Source organism: Macaca nemestrina, chromosome 1 (genome assembly GCF_043159975.1).
Source record: "Macaca nemestrina isolate mMacNem1 chromosome 1, mMacNem.hap1, whole genome shotgun sequence".
NCBI classification, from domain to species: domain Eukaryota; kingdom Metazoa; phylum Chordata; class Mammalia; order Primates; family Cercopithecidae; genus Macaca; species Macaca nemestrina.
This window is the reverse complement of record NC_092125.1, coordinates 138,412,276-138,428,686: the sequence shown is the minus strand read 5'-3', so window position 1 is coordinate 138,428,686 and position 16,411 is coordinate 138,412,276. Positions and strand designations below refer to the sequence as shown.

The 16,411-nt window shown below is 43.6% G+C and overlaps 1 protein-coding gene across 3 annotated transcripts in view; it reads left to right on the top strand.

The window, feature by feature from the left end:
- Nucleotides 1-16,411, top strand: part of LOC105485419 (solute carrier family 44 member 3) — a 74,129-nt gene that overhangs the window by 40,645 nt on the left and 17,073 nt on the right. For 2 of the 3 annotated variants that reach the window (XM_071076128.1, XM_071076174.1), the window contains exons 11-12: nt 3,793-3,949; nt 6,369-6,455. In XM_071076128.1, coding sequence (XP_070932229.1) covers nt 3,793-3,949; nt 6,369-6,455 — 244 coding nt within the window. The remainder of the gene's footprint in view (nt 1-3,792; nt 3,950-6,368; nt 6,456-16,411) is intronic. The other variant, XM_071076111.1, reaches the window with a different exon arrangement.

Here is a 16,411-nt window from a genome sequence, read left to right as displayed (position 1 = left end):
GAGAGATGTCACTGTGAAAAGAAAATGGAACTGAGGGAATACCAGGTGTATTCAAACATGTTAAGAAAAGCATTACACATTGGTGAAGCATTCGGTGAGGCCCATGGAAATCCAAGCTAATAAAAAAATGTGAAACAATTAACTTCAGAAAAAAAAAGTTGTACAGGAAGGGAATCTAATTGGAATATGCTACTTGGATCAGTTGTGAATATTATTTACAGCACATATTATCTATGTATGAATAACAAACACTAAGCATTAACTAAAAACTTTGATGTAATTACGTTGGAAGAATGGGAAAATGAGTGTGAGGGGATTGGGGGAGTTAGGCTGTGTAAGAAAATAAAACCAGAATCTTTCACAGTAGAAAAGTCAGTGGACAATATCTGAAGCGGAAAAAATCAAGAAATAGCAGTAAGAACATGTAATTTTGAGGTGTGGAGGTGAGTTCTCTAATAACAACGAAAATATTATCTCTAGGGAGACAGAATTGTGAATGGGGGAAGAAAAACTGCTGTTTTGCCTATTAAGTCTAGCAGTGCTTTTTGGCTTTGTAAGATACTTTACATATTCCTTTGATTAAAAAAATAATTTATAATATAACACACAATGATTTATTTTTAGCACAACTATTCCATTTACTAAAGAGCTCTACTTCCTTTTTGATTTTCTGCCTAATTTTGAAACCTCAAGGTTTTTCCTTATCGTCAAAGTTCACAATTCTTCATGTCCTTTTCTGGCCTGCACTCACAGTGAGGATTAAATATAGCCAGGGTGCATTCATCTTTGTCGTTCATGTAAGCACTATGAGGGCTGAAGCATTCATACAAAGACCATCAGGTACCAGGATATGGTCAGTCTGTAGAATTTACTTTTTGTAACCATTGGCTTGAAGAGGGATCAACTGAGAGAGCCATAAAGGTGGTGTTAGGGATGTGATGGGAAGGAACTAGAACCCTTCAAGGTGGTGAAGGGACACTTGAGGTGTGACTTCATCATTGTTTTCAAATATACAAAGAATGGTTTCCAGCAGCTTTGGATCTCCTGAGGGAGAAGAGGAAATGGATTCGTAGCAGAGCCTAAGGAATTTAGGTAGAGACAGATGAATTTCCTAACCTAGCAAGAGTTACCCAGGCCAGTTAAATAATCCTGTTATTTCTAATAAAGAAGATTTCCATTTTCTGTCGAATAGGAAAGAAACATACAACATTCTCAGCCTTCCAAGCCTCATCTTGCAGTTATTTTGTTGTAAGAAATATGGGAAGGGATCTTTGCTGGGACCAGCTTTACGTTGGAGGCCGTTTGTCCCAGGCAGCCCACACCTAGTCCGGGAGCCTCAGCACAAAATTAATTTTCCATAATATCAGAAGAGTTCTTAGTGAGCACGAGGCTGGATCTAACTAGAGCTAAAGCTTGTCTCTAGGACCATGATGTGGCTTGCCTGGCTGTATGCACTCTGTTGTCTGATGGGACTAGAAATTACAAAACAGTACTTTGTACCATGACCCAGAGCTGTCAGGGGACTTGAACGGATGGGACCATTAAACCCTTTGCCCCACAGCTTAGGTTGATGTGGTACTTTGGGGACCTGGCCTCGTTGTTCCGGGAGCCAGGCAGCATTAGCGCTCAAAGCAGCCACACATCCAAAGGAAGGGAGAAGCTGGGCTTCATCAGGCATACGCTAGAGTTTCCTTACCCTCTAACACTGCCTGTGTCTTCCTTATTGCCACTGCCCACAGAATTGGGGTGCCTGTGGCCCAGTGGGAAGATCTAGAGAGAGGTGAGGAAGGCTGACTGGAGGCCCAGTCCTCACCAGCCTCCTAATACACTCATTGCTGGGTTGCCCCATATGCTCAACACTGCAATGTTGTCCCCCAGGTCAATTCTTAAAATATGAATAAGTCCAGAGGTAAGTATTATGTTTAGCATCCCTGGGTGCGTCAGATCCTCTTCCTGCAGGCAGGTTTGGCTGGTTGTGAGGGAGATAGAGCTGGAGGCACTAGCTCCACACACAGCAGGGGAGAGGTGGCAGGATGACGTTACCTTTGAACATGGAAATGAGTCTGAGAGGAGGTGGAGGCCTCAGAGACACACCACTTCATTAGCCATTTTTTTCTGTAGGACTGTTTCTAGTTTTGAGGGCAGGTATTCAGTGACTCCTGGCTCGGTGGGCTGGCTTGGGTTGAAAAGGCCCTCTTTTTAAGTTCCCTCTCTCATCACGTGATAACCCAGCTTCCGGAACCTCTGCATCTTCTTCCAGCCAAGCCCGGCAGAGCCTCGAGCCATTACCAGGATGTGTTACAGACTAGGGAAGCTGAGGCAGTGCAGGCACTCCTCTGCCTGAAGTGGTTAACCCCATCACAGTGAAACCTCAGAAAGCTGATGCCTAACCCCAAACTTTAATACCTGGAGGGCTAACCCCAAGGCCCCCATTCACAGTGGCCTATGAATCATGTGTTTCCCTGCCAGATGGAAAGCAGGTGTTGTCCTCTTCTCCCTGCCTCCCCTCTTGAGCACCATAATAAGTTCTAAAGCACATAAATCTCCTCAGTGGAAAAGTAAACATTCTTCCTTAAAAAAAAAAAAAATGAGGGAAGGGGGAAAAAAAATGTGTCAGATTTTCCTGGCCTACACTACTCTTCTAGTTTATCAGATCTAAATGAATTCCTATTAGCAATAGCTTCTGTGGTTTTTCCTATTTTAAATGATACTGGGCTGAAACACACATCCCTCTTTTTGTGGGACAACTGGGTTGCAGTTTTTCAGCTCCCAATATTACTTTCATGTTCTCTTTTTCTTCCTGGCTGATTTGAGTAACAGCAAAATGCAGCCATTGCCAACTCTTGAAACATTTCTGGCTGCCTTCCTTTTCCTCTCTCAAATCCTAGGCCGCTGTCAAAACCTTAATTCATAGTGACTTATTAGCAACCAGAGCAAGTTGTAGAATAATCCATTATAAAGAAACCAAGCTTCACTTGGAATCTGTGAAGTTGCTTCTCAGAAAGGCCTTATTTTCTAGAACTGGCTTCAGCGGGAATTCAGAGGGTCACCCGTGGGGTGGCATCAGCCCCCACTCCTTTGTTTTATCTTTCTGGTTTGGGGGAGACTGATGGCTGTGCCCATTCTGTTCTTTCTCACTTTTTTTCCCTGCCTGTGAAACTGACTTGTACACATTCTTGGGAGCTGCGTCATGACAAGTCCCGTAAATGATTCACACTGAAGTGGCCTTTAAAGAGCAGAGTAGAAACCAGCAGGATTTGGGGAGCCTAGAGCTGTGCAGGAGCCAAGCACCCAGGGCTCTCTGTCCCCTTCCTGTAAGCGGGAGCTCACTGTTACCTCTCTGGCCGCAGATCCTGGTCACATGATTTGGTGATGATGTTTAATCACCAGGTGAATGCCGGCAATATTTATGTATAGTCCTGTGTCATTTAAACCTTGAAGACTGTGATACAATTAAACTTCTGAAAGTGAAAATGAGATGAATAGACACCCTAAAGGGTTGGTGGTTGGGCTTGGGCTAGGCATTATAAAGAGGGAAACTTTTTTTAACTCATCAGTTTTTTTTAAAGTTTTTCTGTTTTATTTTGTTTGTAGCATTAAGTGGCACCAAAACTAATTAAATTAATACAAGAAACAATTTAACCGAAGCTACCAAGGAGTAGAAAAAGTTTGCCGAATGCTTATTGCGTCACCACTTTCTAAGTTGTTAGTGCCACAGATGATTGGAACCAGAGAGTTTTTGCTGCTTTATAAAAAGTGTTTTTAAAATGCTGTCCCTTTCCCTATTTGCAGAAGTAAAAATGACCCTCCTGATCGTCCCATCCTTTCGTCTCTCTCCATTCTCTTCTTCTACCATCAAGGAACCGTTGTGAAAGGGTCATTTTTAATCCCTGTGGTGAGGCTTCCAAGAATCATTGTCATGTACATGCAAAACGCGCTGAAAGAACAGGTAAGGCTACCTCCTGATACACAGCACGTTCCGTGTTTGGGTTGCCAGAAACTTAATTACTGGAAAACTACAGCAGGTCCCAGGACAGAAATGTGACCTGTGACAGCAGCCGTGCGGAAAGCTCCTGCACTCCTCGGCTCCCATCCCCCGCCTCTCCCAGCAAACCTTTTATTTTCCCAGAGTCTCTGTTTCGTTTATGGTTTTGTTTATTGGGTTTTCTCCAACTCAGTGGAGATGGTGTGGGGAGGGAGTAGTTCTGAGTTAGCTGATTTTCCTTCTTATGTAAATGGCGAACAGACAGGATGAACCCTTAAGGTGAAATTTAAACAAGGTTTTTGTGAACATTTATCATGCCTTTTTAAGTGAAAAAATGCACCGTAAGATAGGAATAATATGTGTTCATTTCTGTTTGAATGCTGAAATACTGCCTGCCTTTTGTGTTTCCCAGAGCTGTCATGGGAAATTCCCAGTGTGTGTGAGGAGTGAGGAGGGAGAAAAGGAGAGGGTTTGAATGAGTGTGTGTGTGTGTGTGTGTACACATGCGTGTGCACACATGCGCTTGAGAGTGAGAAATGGACAAGCTGACCTACATCTAAGCTCAAAGGACAGAAAACTGTAGGGCTTTTGTGCCCGGGGGATTTCTCCTCCCTAGTTTTTATTTCCATGCACATTTGCTTATGAATGCCAGTGGAAACCAGAACACCAGGAAAACAGCTGTTCTCATGGTATTTCTGGCCTGCCAAACAAGGGGAGACAGGACTTTTCCCAACTCTTCTGTTCTCACACAATGTTAATCTCTCCCCCGTCACCACCTCAGAGTTGGTGACTTGGTCAGTTTCACAAACTTACCTGATTCCAACCTTTTGGGTATAGCTATGTGTCCTTAGTAAATTCAGGAAATTTTACCAATAGGTTTACATTATATTTTAGAGTTGTTTTCATTTGCTTTTTAAAAAGATATCTGAATTGTTGATATTTTAAAATCTATAATCAAGGTTTAAAGTTAGTTTATCAATTAGAAGCAATTGATTGGCTAACACATAAAATTATCTGGCTTCCTTATCTGGAAATGCATGCTAAGCAGTTGCCCCTGATTGTAGAACATTTTCTTGTATTTCTATTAATATTTTGCTTGGCCACATTTTGGTGACTTGAAGAGGCATTTCCATATCCAGGACAAAACTACTTTTGGCTCCTGCATTTTGAAGTCAATCCTTCAATCTTAGGAAACTTGCAGGATTTCTTGAAGAACAGGACAGCATTTTATTTTAAGTCTATTTGTGATATGTTTGTGCGTGTATTAGTAATAATCACAAATTAATGAGCAGCGAGGAGCTTGCTGTCCCTCCTAAAGCTAGGCATCTTAAACTCTCTGGGGATACAGCCTTTCATAAATCTAAAAGAGAAGTCAGTGGAAGGCCCAAGGTCTCTCTGACTGTGGTCTAAAAGGTTATTTATCACTTCCCAGATTCCACAAGGACCAAGGGCCAGAATTGCTTTTAGTGATGTCACTATTGGGAAAATGTGTCCTTTCTTAGGTTAAAAAACAATTTCTTCCTCAGCAGCCTTACTGGCCAGCACTGTGTCTACAATTTAAATGTTTCACACAGCCACCGTGTGATTTTCCCTAGTTCAATAGGCTCATTCACCAACACAGCCAGGCTGAAAAGTGTCCAGATCAAGTTTCATCCAATTGAATTCACATTGGGATGAGAAAATGGCCATATAAGGCTGAGTTATTCCTGGGGTCCTCATCCTAGGCTATTTCAGGATTGTTTCCAGGGATGTGTTCACTCTGGGGAGTGGGTAGGGTGCCGCCAAGCACCCCTCCCCCAAGAGGTTCATGAAAGTATTCATTCTTGAGCTATGCACAAGTTCAAGTTATATTTCAAAGGAGTAATTTATCCCTCGAACTTTAGTCCCCCCAAAAAAATCTCACTACAGCATTTATGTCCTCCAAAGTTAAACTTGATTCTTTATTTATGTGGGCACATAACTAGTATCTACAGTGTATTATTTGTTTTTTTGTTTCTGGGATGTGAATTTTTCATGAATATAAACTTTGGTTTGAAAAAGCCAAGTGTACCATTTCAGACACTTAAGGGCAGATGAAGGGGGAAGAGAGGTTTTTTTTAACTGGAACCAGAAGACCTGCTTTTCTTTTGCTGTTCAGTATGGACTAACCTCCCTAATAGCACCGCTAACATATAAGTCCACAAGACAGAAACGTTTCTCCTCAATAATACTAGAACCATAATTAGTAGTAGTAGTAGTAGTATGCACAAAATAAGAACTTCTCCCACGCCACCAGTGTTTCCCTAGGTGCATAAGTGAAAACTGTGTTTCCTCAGAAACTGCCTCCTTGTCTTCTTTCCTGTGTTGTTTTTGACTCTGTTCCTTTGCTCTCAACCTGATCCAGCAGCATGGTGCATTGTCGAGGTACCTGTTCCGATGCTGCTACTGCTGTTTCTGGTGTCTTGACAAATACCTGCTCCATCTCAACCAGGTACGTCTCCTACCTCTTGCCTCAGGAACACACAGAAGGGTCCAAAGGTGGCCTCCATCTCTTAGGTCAAGGTTTGGCAAATTCTTCTCTAAGGGGCCAAAGTGTGTAAACATTTTAGGCTTTCAGACCAGTCTCTCTGTCACAACCACTCAATTCTGCCATCATGGCAGGAAAGCAGCCATAGGTAAAATGTCAATGAATGGGTATGGCTATGTTCTAGTAAACCTTAACTTATCAACAGTGACATTTGAATTTCATATGATTTTTACATGTCAAGAAATATTCTTTTTTTGATTTTGATTTTTTCCCAACCATTGTAAAATTGTAAAAATTGTTCTTAGCTCCTGTAGAGGAAAGCGGGCAGTGTGATGGAGCTGGCTCCTGGGCTGTAGTTTGCAGACCCTACCCTAGAACCATAGGCCATTAAAACCACGCTTCAAATTTTAAAAGAAAGTTTTTCTCTTTTCAGAAATAAAGAGGAGAGGGAGTATTTAGAAACCCTAGCATAATGAATGTATATCAACTAAGAGCTGATTTTCAGTGCCTTCTCTAAGAACTATAATTTTCCTGAACTAGGAAAAGAATTGCCTCCCTAATTGTCATAGATTTCACCAGTCTTCCCTTTTGAAGCTATAAATATGCCTTTAAACTTATAAAAATTATATCTTGCAATTGTTTGGATTTTGGATTTTTTTCCTCTCCTGAATTTTTCAAATTAATGGAAATTTAAATACGTTGTGTTTCTCTTTAGAGCATTTAGGAGATTTTAATAGTCCTTAGTCAAATTTACACAAAGCAGTATTTTTGTAAGTTAGCAGGCTGTTTTATAATTTGAACATTCACAGAAATCTCACTTAGAAAAGTACTTCTTATAATTGCCCCCTCCCTAAGAAATTTACCTTTAGAAGTAAAGGGACTAATTAGACCATCTATGTTTAATGTCTTACAAGTGGTATTTATAATACTTTTCATTATTCAGGGAAAAATGTAGCCTTCTTATAGTAAGGTCTATTTTAGGCTCTTAATAATCTTGGAGAACATTTTAGAGTATATTTAGTTTTCATTTGGATTACTATAAACCAGCATGTGTAAAACACAATCAAATACCATAGGACCTTTCGGAATGGGGGGTACATGTAACAAGTGAGTCCAAACCCTTTGAATACATTTGTCATGGTGTTAGATGTTATAGCTGTTGTATATGTATCCAGACACCAACTTCATAAATATTTTGAGATGCATTGCAAAAATGTATTAACTATGATAAAATATATATGCATGAAAAATAAAGGTTAAGAAACATATAAATAGACTAGAAAGATAAAAGCAATGAATGAGACCATTGATATACAAATATGTTGGCCATATGGCCATACGAGGCCCCGGGGTTGACCTGTCATTCCCTCTCACTGTATTACGGGAATTCAGGTACTTTCTGCATCCCTCTTTCACTCATGGTTTTCATCCTGGCCCCTGGAAGCCTAGAGGCTCCTGTGGACACTGTGGGGACCACCACGTTAGGAGGGCAGAGAAATGGGTAAGGTGGAGGAAGGGTGGACCCTGGCCCCATACCATGCCTATACTGCCCGGCCTTGCAGCCAGAGCAACTCCGCTTTATGTGGTTAGGGGTGGGAGTGTGGGAGTGTACTGAAGGTTTCATTTGAGGACAGGTCTCTGCTGCTAAAACACATTTGAAAACCTCTGGTCCCATTTTCACATTTGTTTTCTCTGCCGTTATCCTGAGGTACGTATTTTCCTCCCTTCTGAAATTTCACCACCTTAATTAATCCAGGACCATTTCCCTTGGTAATTCAAATGTTTCCAAACTCATAAGTGACACTAATGTTAACCAAACCATAATGACCATCCTAAAGGTGATGACTCCATATAACAGATGTGTCGATGGGAATAATGATCCCCGATTCACAGAAAAACTAAGCCAGCCTTGATCCAGCTTGTGTAGTGAGTCAGTGGTGCAAACAGGGATAGGTCTTTCAGATTCTAATCATGGTGCCTGTGCAGTAGGCTGTGGCTAAACCAGCTTCATAGTGTCTTTTCCTTGCGGTGACTCCTGTAGAACTGGGTGGTGCCAGTTGATGTGGGTGATGCTCAGAGGCCTAAGGTTCAGGAGATTGGGAAGAGGAGGAAGAATGAAAAAACAAGAACTGGTGTGAATATTAATGGAGAAGGAAGGGTCACTTCTGGTCTACGTCGACTACTGGAAAGCAGAGTGAAATAAAAATGTTTAAGAATAAAGATGATTGTAAATGGTAATCAGAGCAACTGTCAGCCTCATTTGGCAGTGGACAAAGGAAAGCGAGCATAAAGTGAGAAAAGGAATTTAGATTCACCTTTTCAGAAATTTCCTTGCATTGGAATGACTTACTAGGGGACATTGTGGCATCTCTGTCTCTGGAAATCAGATTTTAAAAGGCTGAACCCTATTTTATGTTCCTCATTTTGTGGAATAGGAGCTGGGAAATACTAAAAGAGAATGAGATCCATTTGTTACCATCAAAACTCAGATGCTCGTCTTTATTTAACATCAAGGAGCTGGTTGGGTTTTCCCACTGCTTCTTAAAAGCCTAATCCATCTTCACTAAATCCTAGTAGGGAGACAGGTGGCAGTTGCTGCATTTTGCAAACACCCAGCCTAAGGCTGCACAGGCATTCACTTGCAAGGTGGGGAATGAAACTCTCAATCTCATAATTTCTCATTTACTTTTCTCCCTACATCATAAATACTGAGTGTGTACATACTGAAAAAAATTACATGTTCACCTCACACATGTGTTCATCCAGCAACCATGTGTTTATCCTGTATGCAGACTATTTCTACCTGGGTATAATAAGGACAAGGACCATGGTGATATAGAGGTGATACAGAGTCATTACTGTATGGTGCAAAAGCCAGGCCTCCAAGAAATTGACAAGCTAGCTGTCGGGCGACAGGGGCCAGTAAGGGGCATATGCATGAGACATATGACTGTACAGAAAAGCGCATGTTTAAGCATTGGGATAGGGCTGTGGAAGTTCAGAAAAGGAAAATCTTGGTCTTTGGGAGAGGTCATTTGACTCTGTAATTAGGGGAAATTTCCTAGGAGAAGTGGACCTGAGTATAGAGTACCCACTGGAGATCACCAGCTACTAACGACAGCAGTAACAGCTGTGGGTATTGGCAATCAACTGTTTTGCCAGTGGTATGCTGAGCACTTTTCCTGCATTATATCAGTTGTTAGGTTTTTTGTTTTTGTTTTGTTTTTTTTGAGATGGATTTTTGCTCCTATCGCCCAGGCTGGAGTGCAGTGGCACAATCTTGGCTCACTGCACCCTCTGCCTCCCGGGTTCAAGTGATTCTCCTGCCTTATCCTCTGGAGTAGCTGGGACCACATGACACCACGTGCTAAGTTTTTGCATTTTTAGTAGAAACGGGGTTTCACCATGTTGGCCAGGCTGGTCTCGAACTCCTGACCTCAGGCGATTTACCTGCCTCGGCCTCCCAAACTGCTGGGATTACAGGCATGAGCCACCATTTGTGGCCAGTTGTTAGTTTCTGAGATAGTGTCTTCAATTTACAGATAGGGAGATTGAGGCTTAGAGAAGGCACATAGTGGCAGATCTAGGATTTGAATCCAAGTCTGTTTTGCCTCCAGGCCCAAGCCCTTAACCACTGTGCATTTTTAAAATAGCCGGAGGAGGACTCATGACCACCACCTGGGGATGTTCTTTTCTGCTCCTTGCAAAGCCAGAGTCCGTACAAGTAGAGCTGGCAAAGCGCGTCTTGTTACACAGCAGACTTTTGTGGAGGAGGACAGGAAAGGTGAAGGAGCAATGAAGATGATGAACTCACCATAACTGTAATCAAGCAGTTATCCATCCAGAAAAGGCTGGTCAGGGTGGCCTGGCCCCTCCTCCTTTCGTCAGGCAAGTTAGTGGTCAAAGCGTCTGGGAGTCTTGGCTGGCTGTTCTCAGAGACTTTCAGGCAAAAGGGCCTTACAGCCTCCCCTCTCCCTCCCAGCACTGTCCAGGGGCCTGGCTAAGAACCCCGCTGTGAGACTACAGGCTAAGCCCTCAGCAAGAATGGCGTACTTACTGTTTCTTATGGGGTCTGCACACAGTTCCTCATGAAAATGTCTCCCTAAGTGCACATCTCTTGTCCATTGTGGACACAGGCATCTGTCCCAGCCATGATGTTGGCTTTAGGTCAATGTTCCTCTAAGTATGAAACCCAGCGGTGAGCCCCAGGACTCTTCCTGATGGTTCCAAACTGATCTGAACATTCTAGAAAATCCTTTTTTCAATTTTTATAGGCAAATAGCAGAATTCCATAGATTTTTCATTTTTGCATACAACAGGGAGTTGTTTGCCCGTCAATAAAGTAGAGCATGTGTTATTAAAGTTTACTAAAATGTGTTCTTTATGAACCCAAATTGGTGTCTTAACGTAGTTTCTTAAGGACTCAGACTCATTCTTTTCAGACATCTAGCTGCTGAGGCAATGCCTGGTGACCCTGCAAAATTTGTGAATGTACGCACGCAGACAGTGGGATTTGCAAATTGGAAAAAGAACACTTTGCTACCACTAGTGTTGCCTTGAGTTGACCATGTTGTTCAGTTGCAGTCATTCTTGTCTGGACATTTTACTTCTCTTGATTATTCAGTTCTTGGTTGGTTGGTTGGTTGGTTATTTATTTATTTATTTATTTATTTATTTATTTATTTATTTATTTTTGAGACAGAGTTTTACTCTTGTTGCCCAGGCTGTAGTGCAATGGCGTGAGCTCGGCTCACCGCAACCTCTGCCTCCCGGGTTTAAGTGATTCTCCTGCCTCAGCCTCCCAAGTAGCTGGGATTACAGGCAAGCCCCACCATGCCTGGCTAATTTTGTATTTTTAGTAGAGACAGGGTTTCTCCATGTTGGCTACGTTGGTCTTGAACTCCTGACCTCAGGTGATCCACCTGCCTCGGCCTCCCAAAGTGCTGAGATTACAGGTATAAGCCCGGCCTTTTGTTTATCCATTCTATTTTTTTAAAATCACTTTAAGCATTGCATTCCTCTTCAATGCTTTGTTCTTCTTCCAGCAGAAGTGGGAATGGGTATAGGCAGTGAGCTGTGGGCTAGTGTCAGAAGTCTGAGAACCACCGTATCTGTACCAGTCTCCTGGGAGAAGCTTCCAGGTAAAAATGACTTCAGTCAGGTAGAGCAGCAGTTTGCCTCTGCCTCTTCATTATTTGAGTAACTTGGGTGAGTCCCTTAACCTTGCTGAGCTTCTGCAATATGAAAGGGTTAGGTTCAGTGACCCCCAAGGTTCTTGTGTGGCATTTTGACCCTTGTCATGGCATCCAGCCCAGAGCTGGGGGCATGCAGAATGCCACCCCGCTGCACCAAAACCATGAGATGCTTTGTGTGGGAAATGGGGGTAGAATGGAAAACAGTATGAGCTGTTTGTTTTCCTGTGGTGCTCCAAAATGACAGGCTCATTTCTCTTCATGATATACCTTGTATCCATGGTAAGGACTTATCCTAGAACCACAAAACTCAGTGATGTTTCATGTTGCCTCAGTTTTTAGGCACCAGAATCTGGTAGAGTTGTCTGAGAATGCGAATGAACAAAGAGGAGCCATCTATCTGTATCTGCTTACAGCAATCCTGCCGGTAGTGCTGCTGTAATATATAGCGATAAATAAATAAAATAAAATAACTGGTAATGAGATGCTGGTCAAATGCCAGGCACCTCGATCATTCTCAACAGTGGGAGTGTACTGTAATGTCCAATGCCTTTCACAGCCCTTTTCTGCCTTGGGCTATTGTGCAAGATAGCTGGGAGCCTGATGGATCTGTGCTGCATCCCCTTGAGGAGGGGACCAAGTGACCCCAATGCACTTTGATGCAGTGTGTAAAGCGTGCAGCCTACTTTCCTTTGTCATCCCTCTAGATAAGATTTAGTAAGTACATGTACAGATTGTTGCCTGTTGCTATTTGATCAGAAATGCCAGCAGCTTCCTGTCTTTCTGACTAACGAATACACTGGTTAGAAAGGTCCCAGACAATCTTCTGAAGATCAGGGCAGAGAAAAACCTGCTGCTTCTGGGGAAATATACACCTCTCTCCCCTTCTTACCTCATAGTGCCTCTCCCCAACCTGCTCTGCCTGCCAAGACTGTTTTTAGTGAACATAATATTGGTCTCTGTCTTCTAAACCTTTGCGGCTGACTCAACTTTGTAGTATCTCCAAACGTTCTCTTCCCCCACCTCTTGCCTTGCAGTTAGCTCTGTTTCAATGACTCTCTTTCTCATAGTCCATCAATAGCTAAAGCACTCAATGACTTTTCCGCATCAGGTTTGGTCGGTTCATCCCAAGCCAGTTGGCAGATCTCCAGTGACTCCTCTTTTCTCCTCTCCCAGAGCAGCATGCACATCTCAGAAAAAAAGTAAAAATATTGTGCAGTTTATCTCACTAGATTAGGAAAATGATGTAAAGGTTCTTAAGAAGAAACAGTTCTTTCAGAAGCTGGCATTGCCATAATAGGTAGTCTCATCACAGAGCATCCAGACAGCCATTCTTTCAGCGACAGCAGTGGTTCTGAATCCTCCACCCCCGCTGACTGGTTTAGAGCTATTCTGGGCAGCCAGCTGATGGTGAGAGCTCTGGAGAGATGCCTCATGTGTGCATGCTTCAGAACGAAGCTCACATGTGTGTCAATATGATAGTTTGCATTAAGGCCCATTTATAGACAATGGTAATCTCCACACCCAGCTGTTGCATGGCAAATGCTACTACCCTGGCTTTAGATAGAAAGGAATTAAGACACCTATTTGTCAGAGGCCCCAGGCTGTCTGGGAGAAAACAAACTGAATCCTCATGTTTCCCGGTGCTTGATTCAGAAGCTGCTAGGCATATGGCTATGGCTTAGTGTGGCTTTCCTGGGAGCAGCCTCTCTGGAGCCTAGCTCCCACCTGCTGTGGGCATGTTACAAGACTCAGGGCTCAGGAGGGTAAGGCTCAAAGCCGTCTTCTCCAAGCGGGCCTTAGTGCTCAATCCTTTGAGGTAAGGCCCGGTGAGCAGCTGCCATGTTAAATTGGACTCTGAAGTGCTTCCTGACATGAAATTTCAGTGCCTTCTGGGAGAGGCAAGTAATGTTTGTTGAATGAATTATTGCATGAGAAAGGGAGGGAAAGTTATAAGAGGGCACTCAGGCAATTAGGAGCTCCTGCGAGGCAATCGAGTGCTCAGTGCCAATGACTTTGACTTCCTCCTGAGTGTGCAGCTCCTGAAGACAAGAATACCAGCCACTCACTAGCGCTTACTAGATACCGGGTACTGTGCTACTTTATGTGTTTTAACTACCCATAGCCTCACAAAGTAGCCTGTGTAGTATTTTTTAAATAGATGATACTACTTTGGTTCAGAGAGCTTAAGTAGTAACCTGACCTAGGTTAGACAGGAGGAAAGTAACAGAGCTGACTCTTGAGGTTTTGAAGTCCCAATAAGTCATTTCCTCTTCCTTGTCCAAGTTCTGAATAATTGTGAGATGCAAGAGTCAAACAGATGAAGATTAAAAATATCACCTTGAATACGAAATCATCTGATTGGAAAATTACCACAGGAACAGCTGTAGGCAAGTCAGTTGTTAATGTTTTACCCCTGAATCAGAATGACCAACCCACCCTTCACCAGGCCCATCCAACAAGGTGAACCTCTCTGTGGATCTGAGAAAGTAGGTTCCTGGTGACAGGTGGTTCCCGAAAGACAGTGAGGAAGGGCCTGAGCCCACCTGCACTCTGCTGCTCCCTCCAAATTTGCCCAGTCCCTTAAGTTCACCTCCTTCCCTGAAACAAATGAGAGGCATTAGCCTAAAGGAAGTCCCTGACCACAGAAACACAAAGCCAGGGAAATCAAGACTAGCACCACACTGGGATTTAAACCCAGGTTTTCACCAGTCCACTAGGGCACTCCTTCCACAGGATAGGGACTCAGAACCCCAGAACTTTAGAGATCATGGAACAGCATCCTCTCATAATTCAGAATCTGGGGTCCAGAGGGCTTGAATGCCTCAACCAGGTTACACGGTGGACAGAGCTCATTCTGATTCCCTTCCCTATTCTGCATCTTCTCTTCCCTTGCCCTTCTGAGCCTCCTGGAGGACAGACAGGTGTGTCACTTTACACAGTATGTCTACATGAGCTGCCCTGGGGTACCTTTTGGCGGAACTCTATGTAGATCTCCCCCGTCTCTTGGGCAGCATGGAAGACAGGCCCATGCTCATGGCGGCAGAAGGGTGAGGAACATTTGCATCCTGGAAAGTTTGGGGTTTCACCCTTTATTAATGGTAGCAAAGGCAACTGGGACTGTTTCCAACAACACTAGTTTAAAAGGTCAGCTGATCCAAGGAGTCACCATTTCTGTAAATCTGAGCCTTCTTTCACAAGTCTGAACCCCATGTGGAACATGAAGCAACCCCTTTATGTTCTTTGTGCCTTCCTGTCATGACATGTTCTAGGTACACTGGAAATAGGCTGAGGGAGACCGCCCAGGTTTTTAACTTTAAGAAATCCACCTTTGAATCAGCACATCCAGTTTCCTCATAAAGGAGGAAGCAGGTGACATGTGAATACACTGTGTTCTGACGAGCAGTGTTCGGATATAGGGATCTGGCAGCTCAGGCTGACTCCTCCTATGCCCTCCCACTCACAGGTTAGTGTGTGCGGTGGACACCACGCTGCCTGGGCTAGGCCGGCCAGGCCGTCATCTGTGATCACAGCTAGGCAAGGGCTAGGTGGGGAGGTGCCTCAGAGTGGAAAAGGGAACTTTCCAACCTAAGTTGTCAACATTACCCCCAGTGCTCAAGAAATGTGAAGAGGATAGATTAGCTTCAACGTTTCCCAAATTCACTTAGTGTGGAAAATGAAATGAAACCATTAAGTAGCTCCTACCCCCAGTGTCCTCTTCCCTTAGGATGGAGAGCAGGATTCTTTGGGGCATTTCTCTTTGTCTGGAACAGTTGTTGTCCGAGGGGTCTAACTGCCCACTTTGAAGTCCACGCTCTTCTAAGCAAGGCAGTGACTGTGGGCACATTCCTCAGCTGTCATTCTTATTTGTCCTAAGGCATTGAGACTTGTTGGAGGAAGGAAGTGATGATTGGCCAGAGACTAGAGAATGCATTCATAAAAAGAAAAAAGCATATGAAAGGAGACGTGAGTCACTGTGGCTGAAGAAATACATGCCACTTTGATTTAACACTCACTAAGTCATGTCCTACTACAAGCAGGACTCCCATGATACCCCAGGCCACAACCACCTGAGTCTCATCTTTGAATGACTTCCACGTGCTATGAAGAGCAGCCACAGATTCAGATGTGCAGATGATATTGTATCATGTCTCTCAACCTAATTTCTAACTTTGAGCTCTCATTCCACTGGACGGGTGGAAAACTTAATTTCTTATTCTTGAGCTATCCCCTCCTTGGGGATATATGAGGTTTCAGGTGTCCCCAGACATTAGTAGATATAGGTTGCCCTTGAGACATCATCTTCCCATCTTTATGGCTCCTCAGGCCCAGCTTGGGAAGTAGGAATGTTTTACCTATGGTCACCCATGGTCCTATCTGCCTTGATATGCTAGCACTAGGTGACCAACTGTCCTGGTCACCTAGAAGCCCCATGTCTCTGGTACCCCCTCACTCCCAGGCAAACCAGGAACCTGGGAGTGGTCATAGAAGAGCCTTGCCAGTTCTCCAAGCTGTGTTTAAAAAAAAGGTGAGGGGCAGACCTGGACAAGACCCATAGACCTTTGTTTCCTCCTCCCCTAGCCCAGGAGAGTGTCATTTTCTAATGTGAGACTTCTAATGTGAGGCTGGAGGAAACCTGCACACTCGCCTGCTACTCCAAGGTGTTTGGTCTGTATTGGGAAACCTCCTTCTTCACCTTTTCCCCTGGCAGGTAAGGGCTTAAAGAGC